This window comes from Vigna angularis, chromosome 11 (assembly GCF_016808095.1).
Source record: "Vigna angularis cultivar LongXiaoDou No.4 chromosome 11, ASM1680809v1, whole genome shotgun sequence".
NCBI lineage: Eukaryota > Viridiplantae > Streptophyta > Magnoliopsida > Fabales > Fabaceae > Vigna > Vigna angularis.
Genome location: NC_068980.1, coordinates 24,039,866 through 24,063,719, shown reverse-complemented (window position 1 = coordinate 24,063,719; position 23,854 = coordinate 24,039,866). Strand labels below are relative to the sequence as shown.

The 23,854-nt window shown below is 30.2% G+C and overlaps 1 protein-coding gene across 9 annotated transcripts; it reads right to left on the bottom strand.

Moving 5' to 3' along the window:
• Window positions 1–166: 166 nt before the first annotated feature.
• Window positions 167–22,267, bottom strand: LOC108334214 (protein NEOXANTHIN-DEFICIENT 1). 9 transcript variants are annotated; one of them, XM_052870864.1, is made up of 12 exons: window positions 22,088–22,211; window positions 21,860–21,933; window positions 21,678–21,761; window positions 20,546–20,609; window positions 20,402–20,448; window positions 16,516–16,570; window positions 16,043–16,081; window positions 15,501–15,675; window positions 15,115–15,178; window positions 14,968–15,024; window positions 14,204–14,453; window positions 178–529 (listed from the first exon to the last, which is right to left on the bottom strand). In XM_052870864.1, the coding sequence occupies exons 2-12, from the start codon at window positions 21,922–21,924 to the stop codon at window positions 479–481; spliced, it is 951 nt and encodes a 316-aa protein (XP_052726824.1). In that variant the 5' UTR covers window positions 21,925–21,933; window positions 22,088–22,211; the 3' UTR covers window positions 178–478. The 9 variants fall into 9 exon arrangements, 8 of the variants coding, with proteins under 8 accessions (XP_052726821.1, XP_052726824.1, XP_052726823.1 ...); XM_052870863.1 differs by having other exon boundaries at window positions 180–529; window positions 21,860–21,967; window positions 22,088–22,224; XM_052870860.1 differs by having other exon boundaries at window positions 184–529; window positions 21,860–21,974; window positions 22,088–22,258.
• Between the last annotated feature and the right edge of the window lie 1,587 nt (window positions 22,268–23,854).

The window sequence follows — 23,854 nt, the reverse complement described above, 5'->3', positions numbered from 1 at the left end:
TATTTTCATTTTTTTTAATTCACCAAGTGAAGTCATTTTTTATATAATAATAGTAATGACATAATGATTAATAAATGTTCATTTTAAAATTACAATAAATTCTCCTTTTTTTTAGTGAAAGAGTATTTAGTAGAATTTTCTTTTTTTTAAGAAGTAGATAATTGTTTGTGTAACATCCCAAAAATACAGTATAAAACTATATAATAGAATAATCACATGTTAATAATACTACAGATCAGTCTTCCAAAAGATAGGATGTGCGCTTATGGCCGAACGGCCTTACAGAATAACGAGAAAGTTAAAACTGTACAAATAAGCAATCTAGAGTGAACGGTTTACAAAAGACCTATACCGCACGGTCATACAAAAGACCTATATCGCACGGTCATACAAAAGAAAAAGGTAAAAGATGATCGAACGGTCATCGTACAAATAAGCTAACTACTGACCGAACGGTTCTACTGTTCGGTCTTAACTTCTACCTCGACCAAACTTTCTTCTTCCAGCGCTTCTTCCAGCTCTTCTCCTTCTGCTCACACCCACACGGATGATCATTGCAACAGGACAAACGACCGAACGTACAAAACGGACAAGACAGGAAAATAGGGTAAGCTTATGTAATTTAATTCATATATCAGCATATTTCATAAAATCAATTAAACCGGATAAATCATTAACTCTTTCATGCAAAGCCTAATACTAGACTCTGACTGTCCAGACTGTATAAATTCTATGTAGCTACGACGTTCGTGCACCCGGGTGATGTAGTAACTGGGATACCCTCAACAGTTGCCACCCGAGGTTAGTCCTATCTGTCCAAATTAACCATAAGGACTAGGACCTCCTATCATTCCCACACATGACTTACCCATCTCTACGTGAGAACGAGTAATCACGGAATATCAGGATGATCCACCATCTTAGCGTGCTCACATTCATACTTTACCAATTCCAATATCCATTCATGAGATATTCCTCCCCGGAATACTCTTTCATAATCAAAGTCATTTCATCCATATCATATTCCATCATCTTTCATCATTAAAACTTTAACTTAACCAATATGAATAAAGATCCCGTAGGATGCCAAATACCGAACGTTAATTTTTAATCCAGAACAAGACCGAACACTTGGAGGGAGACCGAGATGTCTCCAACTCAAACATAATCAAATTGAGAGAGTTACTCACTAGTTGTGAAAAGGACCGAATATAATAATACTTCTCAGAGATTAATATAATTGAATGTTGTTTACCAAGTGAGCCAATTTTTTGTTTTCCAGCTCCCCTTCCTCGACATTTGTCTTCCACTCAGTTGGGGTTTTGGTTGAATTTTTACTAGGTCTGACAGTTTGTTGTATTTTTTTCTCCTTAAGACATATTTTATCACTGTAATAAAAATTTAATTATTATGTTATAATATTTTTAAATAAATGAAAAGTTGTAATTCTCTCTCTTATATATATATATATATATATATATATATATATATATATATATATATATATATATATATATATATATATATATATATATATTGTATAGTATAACCGTCTTGTTAGTCTAAAAATCGAATAGTTGCCCAAACGGTTAACAATATAACCTCACAGGAATCGTCCAGGAAGTTGAGCGGTTTGACTAAAATTGGAATTAATGTTAAGGATGGTTATGTTAAACCTAAGTTAGACCATAATTAGGTCATAATTAGGTCAACACTAATTAGAAACTTATCTCGAAAAATATAAATATAGGTTTGTGGTATTCTGGTAGGTTGGTTACATTCATTGCACATTTATTGTTAACAGGTTCGGACACTTACTCACTTTAACATCATAGTGTTGTGTCTTTTGTAGGCAATTCCCTAGTTTAGTCGAACGATGACGAGTGTGGAGTAGAGGAAGAACATTGACCCGAGTCTTAACAAATTAGTTCTTATAAAAACTATACAAAAGGGTTAGTCAAATAAAATAAAAATAGTACAATAAAATAATAACAAATAAATTAAATAAAATATTAAATAATAAAATTATTTAATATAGTAAAAACTATGTATGAGATTAATCTTCCTTGTACTGAATATACATACAAGGTACTGTATTTATAATAGAAGAAATATGGTTAAGCCAAAAATACAAATAAGAAATAATAACAAACTAACTAAATATAAAGAATAAATATAAGATATCTAATAATCTAATATATCCAATACTCTTCCTCAAACTAGTGGATATAAATAGTATGTGCCAAGCTTATTACAAATATAATCAATTTACGGCCCCCTAAAGTGGTACAGGACTATCTCTTGAACATATACAAGAACAACTTGAAGAAGAACATTTGCAATTCAAAGGATCTGTGACAAGGTCAAAGATCAAGAAGGGGAAAACTTAAAGAAGATGAAGATCATGAGAACAATTGAAGAATAATTTAGGAAATTAAATAATTATCATTTTATTTTAATTTTGCAGAATATTGAATTTGTTGGGCAAGCGGGTCTCACTCGGCGAAAGTCTGAGTCTGTAATTTTCTCTTTTGTTATTGTTATATATTTTAGGCTTTATGCTTTGTGCTTTATTTTAGGGTGTTTATGTTTTCTTAAACTTATGTTCCTATATATAGAGTTACAAAAAGCTGGTATAAATACTTTTGAGTCATATTATATGCATTTTCATTCTTTAAGAATGGATTCTCTTGGTTTTTGTATTAAAACTTTAATTCTTATTAAAGATTAACATATTTGTGGTGAATCTTCACTTGACTTATCAGCTAGATTGTGGTGTCTTCATCCCTGTCTTATTCTACATTCTTCTCTAATTTTTGTTGTTCTTCTTAAGGATTCAAATTCAGAAATGATTGTACTCTTTCCTAGATAGGATTGAATCATTTAGTATTCATAGCAAGGATTTGGTTTGAATTTTTTCTTAGATACCAAATATCATCTGGTATCTAGAGCAAGGTTTTGATTTGAATATCCTCTTTTAATTGTTTTTTTCTGTCATATTAAAAAAACAAAATTTTATCCAATTTCACGAGATTTTATTTTTGTGTGTGTTATCTTCTAAATTGTGCATTTCTACATTTGATTCGTGGAAATTATTTGTTTGTATATTTTGTGTTAATTAATTAATTGTTTACCTTGACTTAGATCTTACATGAGTTTTGGTGTTTGAAGGGAATCTGTTTAGTTTTCTTAGTTTGTCTGTTGAATTGTAAAATTAAAAAAATAATAATGGATCCAAGTATAAAGGAAACAAAGATATAATAAAAAAAAGATAAATTAAGATCCAAGAGCAAAGAAAAAGTTATAGAGTTCAATGCAAATTATTATATTACATTATTGCTTGTTATTGTTAATCTTTTGAATTATATTCAGTTTGTTTTATCCTCTCTACATTGTCTCATTTAGCTCTTTTTGGTTATCCTATTATTTTCTAATATTATTGTTTTGTGTATTTTAAAAATTCCTTAAAGTTTTGTATTTTCTTTGAACTTTAAATTAAGATTTAGATCTCACAACATTTTTCACATTCTTTGTATAAGCAACTAGAGTTTTTTGCCAAGCACTAAGGGAAATTGAGTGGTAAAAGACAAGATAGTACATTCAAGAAAAAGCTTATCATTGTGATACACGAGTAAAATTTGAGTGAAACACTTAGACGAGTTGCGGGAATATAAATATATTCTGTTATTTTAATTTTTTTAACCTTTTGCAGGATTTATCAATATTGAACAATGCAACAGATTCCAATAGAGGCATCCTTCTGGAAGTTGTGTTCTCATAAGGCCTTGGTGGAGAATGTTAATGCCTTGGAGTCCAGAATTGTAAAGTTGAATGGTGAAATTTTTAGTATTAAAACGAAACATAAGCTTGACAAAAATATTTTCCCAAGGGTTAAATCTATAAGATATTCCAAATGTGAAGGTTATGGGCATGACACTCATCAATGTCCTAATTGGAATGCAAGTCTCATGACTACTGATGAAGACCTCAAGAACAACATTCTATATTTGAAAGCGAAGGAAGAAAGGACTTTGCAAAAATTAGATGCGTTGAAAAGTAGAAAAGATCGGAAGCTAAAGAGAGCACAAGAAAAGGAAGTACTTATAGAAAAGGAAGCAAAAGAAATAAGAGAAAGATAAGAGAAAGAAAAGAGAAGAAGAGAAGAGAAAGAAAAGAAAGAGAGAGAAGAGGAGGAAATGAGAGAAAAAGAAGAGAAAAAAAAAACGAAAAGGAAGTAAAAGAAATAGAAGAGAACTAAAAGAGAGAAGAGGAAAAAAATAAAGAAAAGAGCATCCTAATTTGTCATTTAATGGAAGTATTAATTCATCTTATTTAGTTTTGTTGTGTAAGTAAGAATTGTTCATCAAGAAGCAGTGGCACCAACAATGGGGAGAAGAAAGAATGATATTACCTAGGAAATATTTATTTATCAATTAGAAATGACAAAAGCAATGAAAGGAAGAAAGAATGACAAAAAAAGGAAGTCACAGACTTGGAACTTAATGAATATGTGTTTGATATTATGTTTGCTTAGTTATCAATTACTTTGGAAAGTTAAAGCCATTTTATTAGTTTGGACACAAACTTAGAAATAACTGCACATGAGTTAGTTTGTTTGTCCATTCCCAACCAATCTATGAATAAGGATGCAATTTTGGAAACATATGCACATGAGTTAGCTTGCTTGTCCATCTCTAAGCAACCTAAAGACAATCAAAGTCATAGTTACCTGAAAACACTAGAGTGGGGGATGGGGGTTGAGCACTTTCGTTGAATACAAGATTTTTCAAGTAATTCTTAAACGCTCGACCTTGTAAAATATTTTAAACAAAGAATTATTTTCACGTGCTATTAAGGATATTCACTGTAATGTTTGTAAGAACTTCCTTTTTAATGAACAATCACTTAGTACATGAAGCTCTTGTATTTAAAACTAAAATGCAACTGCAGGTTTAATAAGAAAAACGTTGAGACAGAAGTAAACAATAAATGCATAGATATTTTTATATTGGTTCACTCAAAATAAACTGCGTCTAGAGTCCTCTATCCTTAGAGGATTCCACTATAATCTTTAACAAGATTACAATTGAGTATTCTCACCACTCTTAGTATTCCTAGGCACTCCTGGTATCCCCCAATACACAACCTAGTTGAGTTTCATCCACTCTTGGTTGTGTTCATTCAAAATTGTTTTTAACGTGTTATTCAGAATGTATACTGTAGTGTTTATGAGAACTTCCTCAGTTGAATAAGAATCGTTTAGAGCAGAAGTTTCTTGTACTTTGAAATAAAAAAGTAGATGCAAGTTTTATGAGAAAAACGTTTAGACAAAAGAATGAACAACAATTGCACATGTATTTTTATACTGGTTCACTTAAATTGAGCTACGTCCAGCCTCTTTCACAGAGGGTTCCACTATAATCTTTAATAAGATTACAACTGAGTATTCGCACCACTCCTGGTCTTCTAAGTCAGCGAATAACCTCCTGTTATCCTAGACTGGAGTATTCACACCACTCCTGGTACTAGACAACCTTGCCTAGATTTCCTTAACTCAACAGAGTTCAACAAGTGTTTGATTCTCTTCAGAATTGCAATCAACGATTGCTTATAAGTCATTCAGACTATTACTCTCAAAGAAAAGATGTGAGTACAATACAATGCAGTCTAAACACTCGCAGGTGTTTCTCTCTTTTCTCTTTCTCTCTTTCTTACAATAGTAAGTCAATATTACAAAGAAGCTTGAGAGTATTGTTTGACTTCTTTTCTCTTTTTCTGCTCATATTTTTTCTTTTCTTGACCTCTTTCTGTGCTTTTCTTTTGAATGTTTTTCTCATAATGAATATTTTCGTTGCATGTTATCCTCTTGATTCTTTATCTGAATGATCTTCTATATATAGGCCATCAGAGAAATGTTCGTTAGACTCAGCTCTTGGCCTTGATTCCAAGAATGCTATCATTCTTTGTTTCCAATAATAAAACTTTCTCTCCTTGAGTAAAAGACATTGAAGAAACATTCCTATAATGTCTTTGTATTTCTCAACGTCTTTCTAAATTAACACATAAATTTCGATAAAGCATCTATCCTTGAAGGATCTGCACAGATAAAGAGAAACTAAATAATAAACAAAACATACTATTTGTACATTGGATTTAAAACATTAAACGTTTATTATAACATTTAACGTAGTTTGTGTACTATAGCATCATTTAGGATAATATGTTCTTTATATTGTTTAAAATAGTGTATTGTGTTTAAGATATTCTATTATTTTCATCATTTAAGATATTGTTTAGACATATATATCGTTTAATAAGTTATCCTAAATGACTTTTTTGATAGACACTATTTTGTTAAATAATTTTGTTAAATTTCAAAATAAAGAATTTTTAGACGATTTTATATTAACATATCTAAACAAAAATAATTAATTAAACACTATTTTATAAAATTTATTTGTATCTATATATCTAAATTGGATAATAATATTAAATAAATATAATATTCTCATAATGTCATGCAATATGTACATATCATACCATAATAAATAGATTTATAGTAAAACATGCCACAAATATCATTGAATATATAATTAATATACTTGTATATACAAATAATAAATTAAATTGAATGTAATTTGGCAATCAATAATACTACTAAAATCTAAGTTGTCAATCAATAATATTATCAATTAATTACTTTATCTTACACCCGTCTGTAAATATATTATAGATGGATCTCATAAATTCTTCTATATTTATATTTTTTTATTCTAACTTATTTTAACATTGAAAAAAGTGAATCTTCTATCCATATCATCTTGGATAATCGAATTTTTTTTTTCTAATAAAAATATATATTATTAATAAAAAATCATAATTATTTTAAGAATAGAGTCTAAATTAGTCTTTAATATTAATTATCAAAATTTTAATTCATTATTATATTGTTAAATTAATCTATACTTTTTAAATTATTTTTATATTATATATATATATATATATATATATATATATATATATATATATATATATTTCTTTTTCTCCAAATGTCAAACTACATTTAAGACAATGAATAAAATATTAAGGTAAAAGAAAGTTGTTTTATATTATATATTAAGAATTATTTCATATATTACGTGCAGTCTTAAACCAGTACCACAAGCACAAGCAACTGAAAACAAGATTGCATATCAATAAACAATGATATGAAAATAAATTACGTGTGCACACATACACGCTAAACCCATCAGGTATGAACCAAACTCAACGTTGACTCTTCATTTAAACATGTAATGCGTATTCACAGAAATAATTGCTACGAATAGCGGGTCACCTACAAACTATTTTTTAATATACTGTTTTTTATTCATTTAAGTAATTTATCCCTCTTTTTATTTAATAATCTATATTATCTACTGTGTAGAGGTGAGAGAATCGATTTCTCACAATATTTTGCTTAAAATTTTATGTATGAGATTTTTCTTTTCTGCAACAAGTTTTTATTGTCTTTTCAAATTTATTTTCAGATTTTTTTAATTTCCTAAAATATCTTAAAATTTATATGTTTTATTATTGGTGTTTTTTTGTAAGATTCATTAGTTTCTCTAATATCATTAGTTCTAGGATCTTAAGATTTTATGATTCTCACAACATCAACATAATTTCATAAGCATGATAAGAAATTTTACTAACCTTGATCCATGCTAATTGATTCTTGATTTGCTTCAACTCCTTACCCAATCTATCCCTTGATGCTAACTTAATTCTCTCAAGACTTTCTGGAAAGCTTAATGGAAGAGAGAGCTTCTTCAGAATTGTGCGCATCAGGGACAGAACCCTTCACCATTCTTATACAACTTCCATCAAGTTGTAATTGCCATTAAGTCCCTCAATTATATTAAATCACATTTTGACCCTAATTTATTTACACATGAGTCACTTAATAGTTAGGTAATTCTAACATTCTCCCACTTGACTCTTGTGATGTCATAACATTCTGTGATTTAATAAATAATCATAATGCGCATTTGAGGACTTTACATAATTGGCTTCATCATTATTCATAATTAAAGATATAGAAATAATAAGAGTCATGGCGGTCGCACATCATTCAATCGATATGTCTCCTTCCATGTACTACTGTATCATCTCCTTCTCTTTAATATGACGTTAGAAAACTTAAATACATAATGGGTTCAAACATAATGTCATTTCAATAACAATAATATCATTTGTTTCTTTTTCTTCATCATAAATTGTATTCATAACCATACAGAAGAAAATACAAATACAAATTTCAGAAACTTATACATTAAAAAATTCAAGTGTCACATAAGCATTAATAACATTAACATTCAACTTTCAATGGTAGACATAATGCCCATATTCTTTACATGATCAACAAATAATTTGGGCGGTAACCCTTTTGTTAAAGGGTCAGAAATCATAAAATCAGTGCTAATATGTTCTATTGACACTTTATGTTTCTGAATTTCTTCTTTAACGACAAAGTATTTCAATTCCATATGTTTAGCACCTTTGGAATACTTGTCGTTCTTAGAAAAGAAGACTGCTGCGGAATTGACACAATAAATTTTCAGCGGCTTGGCAATACTGTCAACTATTCCAAGTCCTGAAATAAAGTTCCGCAACCAATTAGCCTGAATAGTGGCCTCAAAGCATGCCACAAATTCAGCTTCCATAGTGGATGTAGCAATGACGAACTGCTTCGCACTTTTCCATGAGATTGCTCCTCCGGCTAAAAGATACAGATAACCATATGTAGATTTTCTTGTATTTATACAACCAGCAAAGTCTGAATCTGTATATCCAATCACTTCAAGATGATTAGATCTTTTATAAGTAAGCATGTGATTCTTTGTTCCTTGTAGGTATCTTAAAACTTTCTTTGCAGCTTTCCAATGATCCATTCCTGGATTACTTTGATATCTACCAAGCATACCAACTGCAAAACTAATATCTGGTCTTGTACATGTTTGAGCATACATCAAACTCCCAACAACAGATGCATAAGGGATATTTTTCATCTGTTTCCGTTCCAAATCATTCTTTGGACATTGCATGAGACTAAACTTGTCTCCTTTATGTATTGGAACGGGAGATGCTGAACATTTATCCATCTTAAATCTCTCTAAAACTTTATTAATATATGCTTTCTGAGACAAACCTAACAATCCTTGTGATCTATCACGGAATATTTCTATTCCTATCACATAATATGCCTCATTCATATCTTTCATTTCAAAGTTGTTAGAGAGAAATTTCTTAGTCTCACTTAATAGACCAAGATCATTAGTTGCAAGCAAGATATCATCAACATATAGAATCAAAAATATAAACTTGCTCCCACTGACCTTTAGATATATACACCGATCAACAGTGTTTTCCTTAAATCCAAAGGATATAATAGTATCATTGAACTTGAGATACCATTGTCGGGAAGCTTGTTTAAGTCCATATATTGATTTCTTCAGTTTATACACCATGTGTTCCTTTCCTTTTTCAGTGAACCCTACCGGTTGATCCATATAGACATCCTCTTCTAAATCTCCATTCAGAAAAGCAGTTTTAACATCCATTTGATGCAACTCAAGATCATAATGAGCTACTAATGCCATGATAATTCGGAAAGAATCTTTCTTAGAAACAGGTGAAAATGTTTCTTTATAGTCAATGCCATCTTTCTGAGTAAAACCTTTGGCAACAAGTCGGGCCTTGTACCGTTCGATATTACCATGAGAGTCATGCTTAGTCTTAAAGACCCATTTACACCCAACTCTCTTGCATCCTTCTGGTAATTCCACAAGATCCCATACATCATTTTGTACCATCGATTTAAGCTCATCTTTCATAGCATTTAACCACTTATCAGAATTATCACCATTAATGGCTTCTGAAAATGAAACTGGATCATTATCAATACTTAAGTCATTTTCTGAATCTTGTAAGTAAACCACATAATCATTCGAAATAGCGGACTTTCTTTCTCTTTGAGATCTTCTTAATACTATTTCTTGTGATTGTTCTACAACTGGTTCATTGTTAATCGTGGGAGTATTAATGTGTTGTTCTTCTTGATTGTTGTGTGTTTCTACAACATGAGGAACAACAACTCTTGAAGAAGAGGTACCAATTACAGGAACTTGTACTCTAACTTCTGTAATTTCAACCTTTCGTGAATCTACACTCCCACTAGTTTCACCATTTTCAATGAACCGAGCATTTCCAGTTTCAACAATTCTTGTACTATGGTTAGGACAGTAAAATATATACCCTTTTGATTTTTCTGGATAACCAATGAAATATCCACTGATTGTTCTTGCATCCAGTTTCTTTTCTTGCGGATTATAAATTCTTATTTCTGCCTGACAACCCCAAACATGCAGGTGTCTCAAACTGGGTTTCCTATTTGTCCATAACTCAAAAGGAGTCTTTTGAACAGCTTTACTGGGAATCCTGTTTAACAAATACATGGCAGTCTTTAATGAATACATCCACAATGATACAGGTAAACATGAATTACTTAACATACTCCTAACCATATCCATTAAGGTTCGATTACGCCTTTCTGATACACCATTTTGTTGTGGTGTGCCTGGCATTGTGTATTGAGCACAAATACCACGTTTCTCAAGAAATTTAGCAAATGGACCAGGGTGTTGTCCACTTTCATCATATCTTCCATAATACTCACCACCTCTATCAGACCTGACAATTTTCACCTTTCTGTCTAATTGTCTTTCTACTTCATTTATGTAAACTTCCAAGACATTCACTGCTTGAGATTTCTCATGCAGTAGATAGACATATCCATAACGCGAAAAATCATCAATGAAGGTGATGAAGTATTTCTCTTTATTGAAGGTATTCACATCAAACGGACCACATATATCAGTGTGTATAATTTCAAGAAGCTGTGTACTTCTTGTGGCTCCTTTCTTTGTGTGTTTTGTTTGTTTGCCTTTAATACAATCCACACATACATTCAGATCAGTAAAATCTAAATCAGGAAGGATTTCATTCTTTACTAATCTTTGGATTCTTTCTTTGGAAATGTGTCCCAAACGTTTATGCCACAAATAAGCAGATCGTTCATCCACTAAACTGCGTTTAGTGCTAACATTGTGATGCAAGGTCATAAGAGTTTCAGCATATAAATTATCCAAATTCAATTTATATAAACCATCATAAAGTGTACCAGATCCAATCATACAGGCACGCTTAAACAAACTGAAACAACCATTCCCAAATTTAAAAGAGTATCCAGCAACATCAAGCTTAGACAAAGAAATCAAATTTCTAGTGATACTAGGTACATAAAAAGTATCCATCAGGTCTAAGTGATATCCAGTGTCAAGAATTAATCGATAAGTCCCAACAGCTTCCACTGGAACTTTCACTCTATTTCCCATGAAGACGAACTTCTCAGTTGGGTTTATGGTTCGGATTGTAAGGAATCCCTGCATCACATTAGAAACATGAGTCGTACATCCAGAATCAATCCACCAAGTATTATGGGGAACTTCAGTTAAGTTTGATTCAAAACATACGTAAGCATTATGCTTACCTTTCTTTTCGAACCAAGCTTTACGCTTTAAGCAGTCTTACTGAAAATGTCCAGACTTCTTGCAGAAATGACATTTATCATTTTTCTTCTGGATTTTGGTTGAGGACTCGTCAATCTTTAATGGTCCTTTACCCTTTACATGTTTCTTAAATTTCTTTCCAGCTCCTTGATTCTTTAGATAATGAACAGAGTGGCTTCTTAAGTTCTTAAGTCTGGTCTCTTCTTGAACTAACATACTGTGCAATTCATGCACATTCCATTTGTCTTTTATGGTGTTATAGTTCATCTGAAATGGACCATACTCAGACGGTAGTGAGTTCAAAATGAACTGCACGAGAAAAGTTTCATCCACTTTCATTCATAAAGACTTAAGCCTTGCTGCAATATTTGTCATCTCGATCACGTGTTCATGCATAGTACGTGAACCGTCAAACTTCATGGTGGTCAACGTACTCATCAATGTCCCAGCAAGGGACTTATCAGCAGTTTGGGAGCGCTCTTCCACTAATTTCATAAATTCTTTTGCATTTTCGGTTTTCGGAATAGCAGATTTGATGTTACTTGCAATGCTCATTCTCATAAACATTAGACTAAGTCTGTTTGATCTTTCCCAAGCTTTGTAATGAGCTTTCTCTTCAGTGCTACTAATATCAGTGGTAGCAGTCGGTTTCTCAACTTGAAGAGCCAAGTCAAGATCCAATACACCTAAGTGAAATTGGACTTGTTCACTCCAATCAGGGAAATTTAAACCATTAAAGACCGGAACAGACGTAGCGAGCGAGTGTAAAGATACCGGAACGGGGACAGTAATTAATACATGCTAATCATTAGTGCTTTGAGTCATAAATACAGATTCACACTTTAATCATCATTCTATGTATATCAGTGTTCTCCTTTGGGAGATCCATTAATACACAAACATAAGCATAATGATGCTAATAATTGTAAATATTTATTGATAATTAAAATATGCATCAACTAGAATCATCTACTACCTTTGGGTATATAAATAAATCTAGCGAGCATACAAAATTATCTACAATCATACTCATTAATTATAAGATCAAATAATCATCTTTGGATGATACAAAATATCTTATAATAATGAATTTTCAATTAACCCATAAATTAATTATTCATAATTTAGCATCCATACAATGAGTAATTGAAATAAAATCATTAATAATTTGAAATTAAATTAACTTTAAAATTTTGGTCACTTTGGTGACTAACAAAATTTACCATAATTAATTTCAAATAATAATGATAATAATAACCTTAATTTGTTATTCACCATACATAACATCCTTGTTAAATTTAATTTAACAATATACATTTATTCACATAAAATTTATTATGTGTCATAATTAAATTAAAAAACCTAATTTCAATTTAAGTGACTAAAGTTTCATAAAGTGATAATACTTCTCCTTTAATTTTAATCACTTAAAGACTTTAATTTTTCTTTAATTTTCATTATTAATTTGTTATTATTACTACTGTGATGTACACGTTATAACATTTTGCAAAGTTGTAATGCACCAATTCATATAAAACAAAAAAACTTTCCTTTCATTTAGGTGTGTGGCAGACCAAGTTGGTAAACAAAGTTTGTCTCTAGTTTTATAAAATATAGCAAATTAACTTTCATTGCATTCATTCCCGTAAGCTACTATTCATTGCAAAAGGTGAAAGCACACCACACCATTCACGGCAAAGTCAACATTCATAAAGTTAAACTTAACTTTAATAATAGTTTTGGCATGATTTTCTTTGCACTTCCAGTAACCTTTCACACCTTCAAACTCACGCAACTATTCATCATCCCAAATATACTATTCATCATCCTCTACCTCTTGCACACAGTTTCATTATGCAGCTTTTTTTTTTTTACATATATAACTTGAAGGATTTATTCCAGCACATAATTTCATCATTCTAGGAGAATCATAAATCTAGTAACCATGCTCTGATACCACATGTAAGATTCATTAGTTTCTCTAATATCATTAGTTCTAGGATCTTAAGATTTTATGATTCTCACAACATCAACATAATTTCATAAGCATGATAAGAAATTTTACTAACCTTGATCCATGCTAATTGATTCTTGATTTGCTTCAACTCCTTACCCAATCTATCCCTTGATGCTAACTTAATTCTCTCAAGACTTTCTGGAAAGCTTAATGGAAGAGAGAGCTTCTTCAGAATTGTGCGCATCAGGGACAGAACCCTTCACCATTCTTATACAACTTCCATCAAGTTGTAATTGCCATTAAGTCCCTCAATTATATTAAATCACATTTTGACCCTAATTTATTTACACATGAATCACTTAATAGTTAGGTAATTCTAACATTTTTAACTATGATCCAGTTGCACAAACCTTAATTTGATGAAAGACAACCTTAATTAGAAGAAATCTAGTAATCTATAAGAATATATATCTAACTCTATAAAAACGAAAAATAAAGACATCAAAATGAAAGAGAAAATTGACCTATGTTAAAGCAAAAAAACTCAAGAGATGAGATGAATAAACGTTAGAGTTTAAAGGCTGAAACAAATAATTTCTGTACTGAAAGACAGTGCTACCTATGGAACAGAACTTACAGTATTTTGTAAAGAATTTGAGCACTGGGAAAGCACAAGGGGTGCTTCAACCTGCATCTTCATTTGACTAAACTTTAGTGCTAGTAAGGGTTTTGATAACATCACACAAGTGCTGAAATTCTGTGCTTCAGTTTTATGATTTTCAGCCACAAGGCTGCTGCTTCTTCCATGATCTTCTAAAATTTGTTCAGCTCCATCATTTGTTGAAGTGAATGATTGTGATACCTTCAACGGTTTCAATGCTTGCACCCTATTAAATTTTGAGAAGACACTTTTAGGCTATTGACAGAGTCATATTCATTAATCTCTTTGTTCATTTGAAGTTTAAAAGAAAAAGTAACAAGTTCATACACAGGTTTTACAATATCATAAATTTGTTTATTTTTGTAATAACGGTTGAGAATTGAGAATTGAGAATTTAAGTATAAGTTAAAGTTCTACGTTAAGTAAAAATAAGAAAATTGAACACTATAAAAGGAAGATTCAAAGGTTTTGAATTTAAAATGATGTTAAATTTATGTAAGTTTGATTCAGGTCTAGTTGTTGTGTTTTTTCTAGTTTTTTCTAGTAAAATCTTTGTATTATTGAAAATTCAAATATGAGTCTACATTTCACATTGATTAAAATTAAAAAAGTTGAACATCATGTAAGGAAGAAGATCCATAAATTTATTGTAAATCCTCACTCAAAACCCATGATTATAGCAAGAATGATTTATTGTTATTGTATAGATATTTTTTAAGAGTAATAAGTTGAATTCTAACCTGCATTCAATCTGGCAAGAGTATTTGAGGAGGTTAGGATTATACTCTGTAGCTCCACTGCAAAATTGAAACAGTGATCATTAGTCAATGAAAACTCAAAACTCTGGTAACATAAAGTGTATATAATGGATTGTTGCACTAATTTACCTAAAACTTGGAAGTGACATTCTGATTTTTGGGCCTAACCTGTGGTCAAAGCTCAAAGAAGGCACTGCAATCAACATGGTTGTCATCAGAAAAGTCCTTATGGTGTCAATTATAATTAGAGGGCAAGCTAAACAAATCAAACACAATGAGAACTGTCATAAAACATAGCAATTTCACCCTCACACCATGACAAGCCTTTTAGATAATTCTATGTACAGAATCATAATCTATGCTATTACTGATCCCAAATTAGTGTACACTGAATTTACAATAACCATTTGATAGAGCAACTAAAACAGGAAGAGGCATTGAAAAAATGTATATTTTCAAGTAATATTAACGAAACACATTGAGGCAAGTGAAATCAAATAAAAGAATCCACTGACCAGGACTGGTGAGACTGATGTTAATATTGCATGCTTCTTCTGCATCAGCACATTTGATTTTGGTTACTTCGACATTCAGGGGATCCTTTGGACTAGAGAACTTGGCACCAATTCCAATCCTATGAAGAAATTCACTTTTTTTGGCACTCGGTTGTCTTGAGATTGCTGTGATTGTCTTTTTGAAGAATGGCCAAAGGAAATATGCAAAATATCCAAAATGACCTAGGCTTAGAGAATTCCCATGTTCAGTTTTATTGATTAGTGCTTTATCAAGTATCAGTGTTATGCACACAGCTTGTGCTTTAATGTCTGAACTTTAGTTTTAGTTAAAATCCTCAAAATTGGCATACAACATCATAAGTAGTGTTTTGTAACATAACTCTGATTTCATATTAAGAAGTGTAATTTAAACCTAACTCAATTTAATAAAATTGACTTGTAAAGTAAAATTTACATCAAGTTATATATTATAAATTGACTTGTCTCTAATCGATACGTGACTTTCAACAAACTGTAATTATGCAATAGGTCAAAACAATTACCTTGGAAAACCCAGCCATTTGGCTTGGAAGGCCCACCTCCTGCCCAAAATGTGGGAGTTATACCAAAATGGTAAAACAATACCATAATAGAAGGTTACATGTACAGGCTGAAATCAAGGAAAACTGAGCATAGCAATTCATTCCATTCCAAATTGTAGATGAAATTTTTTAAGTGCAATTAGAATAGTTAGAGTCAAAAGTGAACTGTTAAAATAGACTCTAATCATAACTCTAATATCATGTTAAAAAATAGACTTTAAATCTAATTCAACCCTACAAAACTGACTTGTAAAGTGAGATTTACATCCACTTATATATTATAAATTAATTTTATCTCTAATCGAGAAAATCATCATCCATGAATTATTTTGCAGAACGCATAAAACTTAATTCTCCTGATCTCTAGATAAAATGAAATTCAGCAATTTGTTAAACCTTATTTAGTATGCATGCATCTGGGAATTTTCTTCTACCTTTCTTCCGTGACAACAGGCGTCATCATTGTTCACGTACACCCTTGTTGCCCATCTTTTTCGTCAGAAGAAAAATACAATTACAAGAACTTCTTGATATATCAAAATGGAAAAAGAATCCTGCATAATCGCTTCAATGCAACTGCATGTTTATGCTAAATAAGTGCTTTATCTTATGCAGCCAAGAATTTGGACCAATAAACAATTCTAGAAGAAAAATTGTTCAAAAATAATGAAGAATAAATAAGCCACTGTGGCCTGAGTCTACTGAATCGCCACAACAGGTATTATTATTATGACATCATGCATAATAATACAATGTACCAATGTTTTATGCACTATGCATGGGTCTAGAATTTATTATAAAGTATTTATGATCTATGAAAGCTGCTGTGTCATTTATTATATTTTGGTTTGATTAGTATATTAACATATCTAGAACACTTTGGTTATATCCTCTACAATTTCTAGATGATTTTTTTAATACTGATTAAATAAAATAGATGTATATCTTTAAAATGATATAGAAAATACTATTTGCTTTAATTTAGTAATTAAAAAAGTATTAAGAAAAGGAGAAAAGATGATTTGAGTTATTCATTATTAATATAAAAATGTTTATAATGTTTTAAGGAGTATTAAATACATTTATTACAAACCCCTAATGACTTATAAAGGGTCATATTTTATTTTTTTGGTGGCAGCTTAAAGATGGTGCACAAACAAGTGTTTGAAAGCCATTCATTAAGAAACGGGTATAAAGACAATTTTACACAGGCAAGTGTATTGGTAATATTAAATATTATTTTATCTTTTTGTATACTTTTCTTAAATAATGTTATTTTAATAAGAAAACACATAGCCACACATTAGAAGATGTAAGAATAATGTTCCTCCTTTCCAAGGCATGAACCTTATCTATGTTTTGATTGGACAAGCTACAATATAGTATAAAAATAAGGTTGAACTATTTACCATATTTATCTCAATCTTTTATTTTAATTTCTATATTTATAAATTTGGACTTTAATTTTAGAGTTTAGTTCTTATGTCTCCACTGTTTATACCGTTAAAAAAAATTAAAGTTTAATTATGGGTAAGGTGTGGGTAGCAGCAGCATCACATGCACAAAACTACAACATCCACTTTGGTTGAAAACATCTTTTGGAATTAATTTTTATATAAAACTTCATTCCAATTGAGTGCTGTTCTTTTTCATATTTTATTGATAAATAATCAGTTCAATACTATACATATTGGTATATTTTATTTTTAGTATAATAAAAATATTTTACAATTTTAATATAAATTTTTAATCATGTTATTTTTTATTAAATTCTATTAATAATTAAAATAATTAAACAGTTTTTAACATTTAGCAATATCAGGCGCGTTTATTAAATAAAAAGTTAATCTTAATATATATCATTAACATTCAAGGAAGTCTTTTTTCTTTCCTTTTCATTTTGTAAATTTAAAATTTGTAAATTGATTAAATCTTATTGTTTAATATATATATATATATATATATATATATATATATATATATATATATATATATATATATTTGTGTGTGTGACAATTAATAAAAATCAAATATATTTAATTATATTCACAATTAATAAAGTTCAAAATCAAAATTATTATATTAAAAATATTTTTTTTTCTTATTATCCAAAATCAAATATATTTACTCCTACCACATCAAATAGTCTCACATTGCTTAGAAATTGAAACCTAAAGCGATTTAAATCCTTTTTTTTATTTCATCTTTCGAGTTACCTTTTAAGGACAAAATTATGACGAACAAAGTTGCAAAGCAGATAATACCTCAGACATAGTGATTCACCCTAACGAAATTATTGTGTCCAGGATCGATAACAGAACATTCGGTCCTTGCGATCAATAACAAAACATTCTAATGGCATACACCCTAGTCATGACCAAATACTTTCAAGAAGAGTTGAAGTCATCTGTGGAAGATGAGTCTAGACTCTATTTCTTGGGCCATATGAAGCTTTTAGAGTAAGAATAATTTTGGACAATGTATTTTGAAAAAGTAGTCTAGGATTTATTTATGCTTTATATTATGAATCTAGTAGTGTAGGATTTATTTTGGGTCTTGTATTTTAGGCCAAGTATATAGGGTTTTGACCACTGAAGTCAACAAAGGGTCAATGCCCAATGTTGACCAAGGGGTCAAAGTTTCATCTAACTTGGTAGACAAGGAGGAGTGAGTTGTTCATGCCATGTGTCATCACTCTTTGGAGAGTTTTTCCTCCTTGTCAATGGCCACGTATCATTCTAGGAATGGAGAGGATTCTCCATAGATAATGACCACATGTCCCCCCTCATTAGAGATCATTTCGCCACTTGTCTTCATCTTATTGAAGAGGATTTCTCCTTGTTTTCCAAGCTAGCCAAGGTGGCTCTTTTATGTCGAAGTTTCTGCCTATTTAGAGACACCTTAGCCTATAAATAAAGATGTCTCCCCCTCATGTAATTACGTTTGAAATAGAGTATTGTTATGCTGCCAAATTTGACCCATACTACTTTTATTAGGTCACTCTAGGCTAGAGCAACCCAAGTGGCCTTCTCTAGCCACATTCCTCCAACAGTTGGTCCAACCTCTCTTATATAAACCACACAAAATTCTGAGCTTAGCTCCCTTGTCCATCAAAGCTTCTGCACCATATCATCCTTCACCCGCCTCCATGGTTTTTCTTCTAGTTTTGGCTCAACTTAGCTAAGAGGATTGCCATAACATTCAGTCTCTTAAATGCTCCACTGGGGATAATGAAACATTCTTCTTAGACCTTAACTAGGGGCTTATGTTCCTACCACAACCAATAGTTTCACGTCGCTTAGAAGTTGAGGCTTAAGGCAATTTAAATATCTCTTCCTCCTTCTACACTCCAAGGCACCTTTTAAGGACAAAACCATGACACTCACCATGGGCCGATAAGGGAGCATTCGATCTTTGGGGTTGATAATGGAATATTCTTTCTTTTAAGTCCTCCATTAAGGATAACAAAAGATTCCTCTTAGTCCTCGACTAGGGGCTTATGTTCCTACTATACTCAATAGTTTCACATTGCTTAGAAGTTGAGGCCTAAGATGGTTTAAATACCCCTTCCTCCTTCCGTCCTTCGAGACGCCTTTTTAAGAATAAAACCATGACAAATAAGACTCCAAAGCGAACAATATCTCATATGTATAATGATTGAAGCTAATGATGTCGCTTGAAGGATTTGGGATCAGAATAGTGTTGCTCAATGTAAGACTGATAATGGAACATTTAAGTCCTCCACTAGGGATAACAGAACATTCTCCTTAGACTTTGACTGGGACCTTATGTTTCTACTAGACTCAATAGTCCCATATCGCTTAAAAGTTAAGGTCTAAGATGATTTAAATATTTCTTTCTCCTTTCACCCTCCTAGACTTATTTTAAGGACAACATGTACCAAACAATGGTCCAAAGTGAACAATACATCAAATGTATGGTAATTGACCTAACAATGTCAGAGACTTGGGTTCTTTGAAAAAAGAAATTTTTAATATATGCATTCATAAAGATAGGGTTAAATATATTTTAAGTTTTTAAATTTTGATGTGAAATTGATTTTTTTTTAAACTTTGAAATTTTAATTCCAAACTCTAAAAATAAATAAATATAATCATTTTAATTCAATTACATTATGTATTAAATATATTTTTTAATTAAGATTAAAATAAAAATAAGAAAATTTAACCTAATTTATTATTTTTAAAGTTTGAAGAATAACTATATCAAATTTTTAGATAAAAACAAATTTTAATTTCACAATAAAAATATATTTAATTTTTATGTATAATGATGATATAGTGAAAAGTAGGAACATACGCGCAGGATGTTGGGCGGTTCCATACAAGTCCTGCGATCACAACAAGCTGTTACCCATCACAAAGTTCTAATGTCAGCAACAAATTGCATATGTTTCAAAAAAACATTTGAAGCAAAAAATCTGAGATTAAAATATAACAAAACCTCATCAAAGACACCAACTGGACTGTCCTCATAACTTGCTAGAAAGAAACCACCAAGAGTGTATCTGCATGAAGGGATTTAATTCAGAAATCACAAGTTTCAAAATAAACTTTTTTATTACAATAGTCAAAAGTCAGATACAATTTTGTAAGTTTGTGTGTTTCCATGAATTTAGTTGAAAGCGTCGTGACAAGTTATATTAACTTTTAATACACACTTTTTTATGTCAATTTATAATTGCTGATGTGAAACTTCGATATGATCTGAAAAAAAATATAATCGCCTCCACCTACTCTTCAACGATGAATTCTTTCCTTTTAAATTATGATTGATAGAAATTACATGTAAATGAAATAGTTTAGAAATCCTAAGTGTTGGAACTTACAAGTCATCAATCATTTTCTTGAACCATATTAAAAAAAAGTGAGATTAAGTTTTAGGATATAATTGTTATGCATATTATTTTTATAACAATCTTTCCATATATTGTAAAAATGAAAAAAGTTATTCTAAATTTAACAACATATAATGCATCAGAGTTGATATAGTAAACTATATAATATAATAAATTGTATTCTAAAAAACTTGCACAATACATCGTAGATAAATCTTTAAAATATGTGATCTACCCACTTCAAGAAATCTTTTATTCATCATTATTTTATTGTAAACTATTCCAATAATAATATATTATGTTATATTAAAAGTTGGCTTAAAAGTAACTTTATTACGTGTATTTATAGCAATGACTCAATTTTTTTCTTTGTTTATTTGGGATTTGATGTAATGATAAACTAACAAGTTAATAAATCACTCGCTTTTCTTAACTTACGTATTTATTGTTTGGGTAAAATGGAAAGAAATAAACCTAAAATCTAAGTCTAATTTATTCTCACTAAACCTTTTTGTAAAGTAGAGATATTCCTCCATTAATGTAAATTATAATATCTCGTTATGTAATCTCCAAGAAACTCTATCTTCTTCAAGCCTAGAGAATATGACTAAATTAGGAAACAAGGCAGAAACTGACTTCCCTTTTTAACTCAAACTAATTAATCTCAAGAGCAATTGGAAAACTAATCGGTGTTGAAATTTAATCTCCATTTTATAAAGCAAGTAGAATTTTACCTACCCAAAGGCTTCAACCAATTTGAATTCTTTGGGAATGTATGCTCGAGCTTTCTCTGCTTTCACAAGATGGAGTTGATACCAGGCACTGATGATACATATATCAGAAACAGAACCAGTTAGTTAAACTTATACAAACAAAGACAGACCAAAACATAGTAACTACAGAAAACATGTTACACTTGCCTGCCTCTAAATACCCATGGAGGTTTGCCATATCCAGAAGAAGATCTTCCCTCAACAGCTTCCATATATGAACACTGAATGATAAATCGACAACCCAATTGAAGAAAGCTGAAATCTGTCAGAAACAGATCAGAAATCGTGATAATCGATATCCACAGGTGAAAAACCAGTGTGAATTTCTGTTGGGTATGAGAATGAATGCATTAACATTAGGGAGGCAGAACTTACATGATTGAGTTTGGTGGGTGAAGAGATGAGTGAAAGAAGCAAAAGGGAAGGTGTGGTTATGGATGAAAACTGAAGAAATGGAAGATGGAGAAATGGTGAAAGAAGAGTGCGAGAAGAGGGTAAGGTGTGGTATGGTACAGAAATTATGATTGGATAAACAGAAATTCTTCATCCTGCGTGTCCTTTTGTATGGACATAAAACTACACTGGGACAAGGTTTGGCGCCAACAGAAAGTAAAAATACAAGGCAAAATTTTTTAGATGTGTAACTTTTCATTTTGGGTGCTGTTACTTTAATACCCACTAAATTATATTATTTTATTTTTAATTTAAAATCAATACATATTATTATATTATTATTGTTATAGAGGATTATAAAGTAAGCGTACTTTTTTAGAATGTCAAAGTATTACTTTTTTATTCTGAATTTTTCTAATACTTAAGAAAAACAATAATATTCTCACATTTTAGTTGATTCATCTTAAATAAAAATGTCATTTTATTAATATTGGATTGGTTTTAAATAAAAAGTGGGTGTCCCAACACCTAATAAAAATATAAAAAAACCAAACCTGACCTGTAAGAAATTAATTTAGTTTATCACTGAAGATTATAGTACAATTTTTAAACCAATTGATTAATTAAAATTAGAATAAAAATTTACAATTTTAAAAATTACAATTTTTTGTATTTTATTAAAATGTAAACATATAATATTATTATTATTTAAACAACTAATACTTATAAATTAATTTTTAATTGCTTATTATAATTAAATAATTTAACATAAATTATTATATAAAAATAATATACAAAAAATAAAATATACATATATAAATGCTGACCGTGTATCTTTTTATTTTCCTATCCTTAAATATGGTTAATGGTTAAAGTAGAATTTGTTTCTTTAAAAATACAAAAATATTTAATTAAAAAGTAAGCTGCAATTTATTGGTGGAAATATTTTTATATTATTGGTTATGTTTTCTATATTTCTAAAATATATGAAATTATATTAATTCTTAACATGTATTATTGGTTATGTTTTCTATTTTTTTTTCTTTGTTTTTGTGGAGTTCTTTGCCTTTTCTTTACCTTTAAGGCAATGATGGAAAGAGATTAGTGGATCCAGAAAAAGAAATGTTTGTAGATTTTATTTGAAGTAACTTATTGTCATAATCTTAGCAATATTTGGCACCAAATCTAAGGAAGATCGTATTTGGGCCATTCATCTATGACGTAATCAATTTCATGTGTGCATACCATACCACTTAACATACAACAATAATCTTATGAACTTTATACAAAGTTATTCTCATGAATTCTGGAACCTTATTCCCCAGGAGTACTAGAAACTTCCATTTCTACACTTTAGGTTGGTCACGTATGAGTTCAAGTGAAACAATGTATGAAGAGTAACATGTTAAATAAGGAAATTTTGGATTAGAAAATGTCTTAATCTTTTATATTCATGTTAAATTTTCTTTATATCAAATTCAAATCTTATTCAATAAATAAGGAAATAAAATTGAGTGGGATCTAGGATGTTTTTTTTTTACCTTAAATTCTTGTTAATTCCCTAGCAAACAAAAATGAAAAATATCTAACATCTATATACCACCATAGATTTCTCCCTTTCAAAATCATCCAAAAATCGGAGCTATTAATTGGAATATGATTTAAGATGCAAATCAAGTATTGTGTTTGAAAGGCTAAAATATAAAAGAAATAGATTGTCATCGAAGTTGAGATCTCATTATATATTTT

What these genes read in the sequence shown, in the direction of transcription:
- LOC108334214 (XM_052870861.1), bottom strand. Translation starts at nt 22,259, where the DNA reads ATGAAGAATTTCTGTTTATCCAATCATAATTTCTGTACCATACCACAC. An exon ending in CCATGGGTATTTAGAGGCAG is followed by an intron (nt 21,762 to 21,859) that starts GCAAGTGTAACA and finishes ATGTATCATCAG; the next exon opens with TGCCTGGTATCAACTCCATC. An exon ending in ATGTCACTTCCAAGTTTTAG is followed by an intron (nt 15,025 to 15,114) that starts GTAAATTAGTGC and finishes TCAATTTTGCAG; the next exon opens with TGGAGCTACAGAGTATAATC.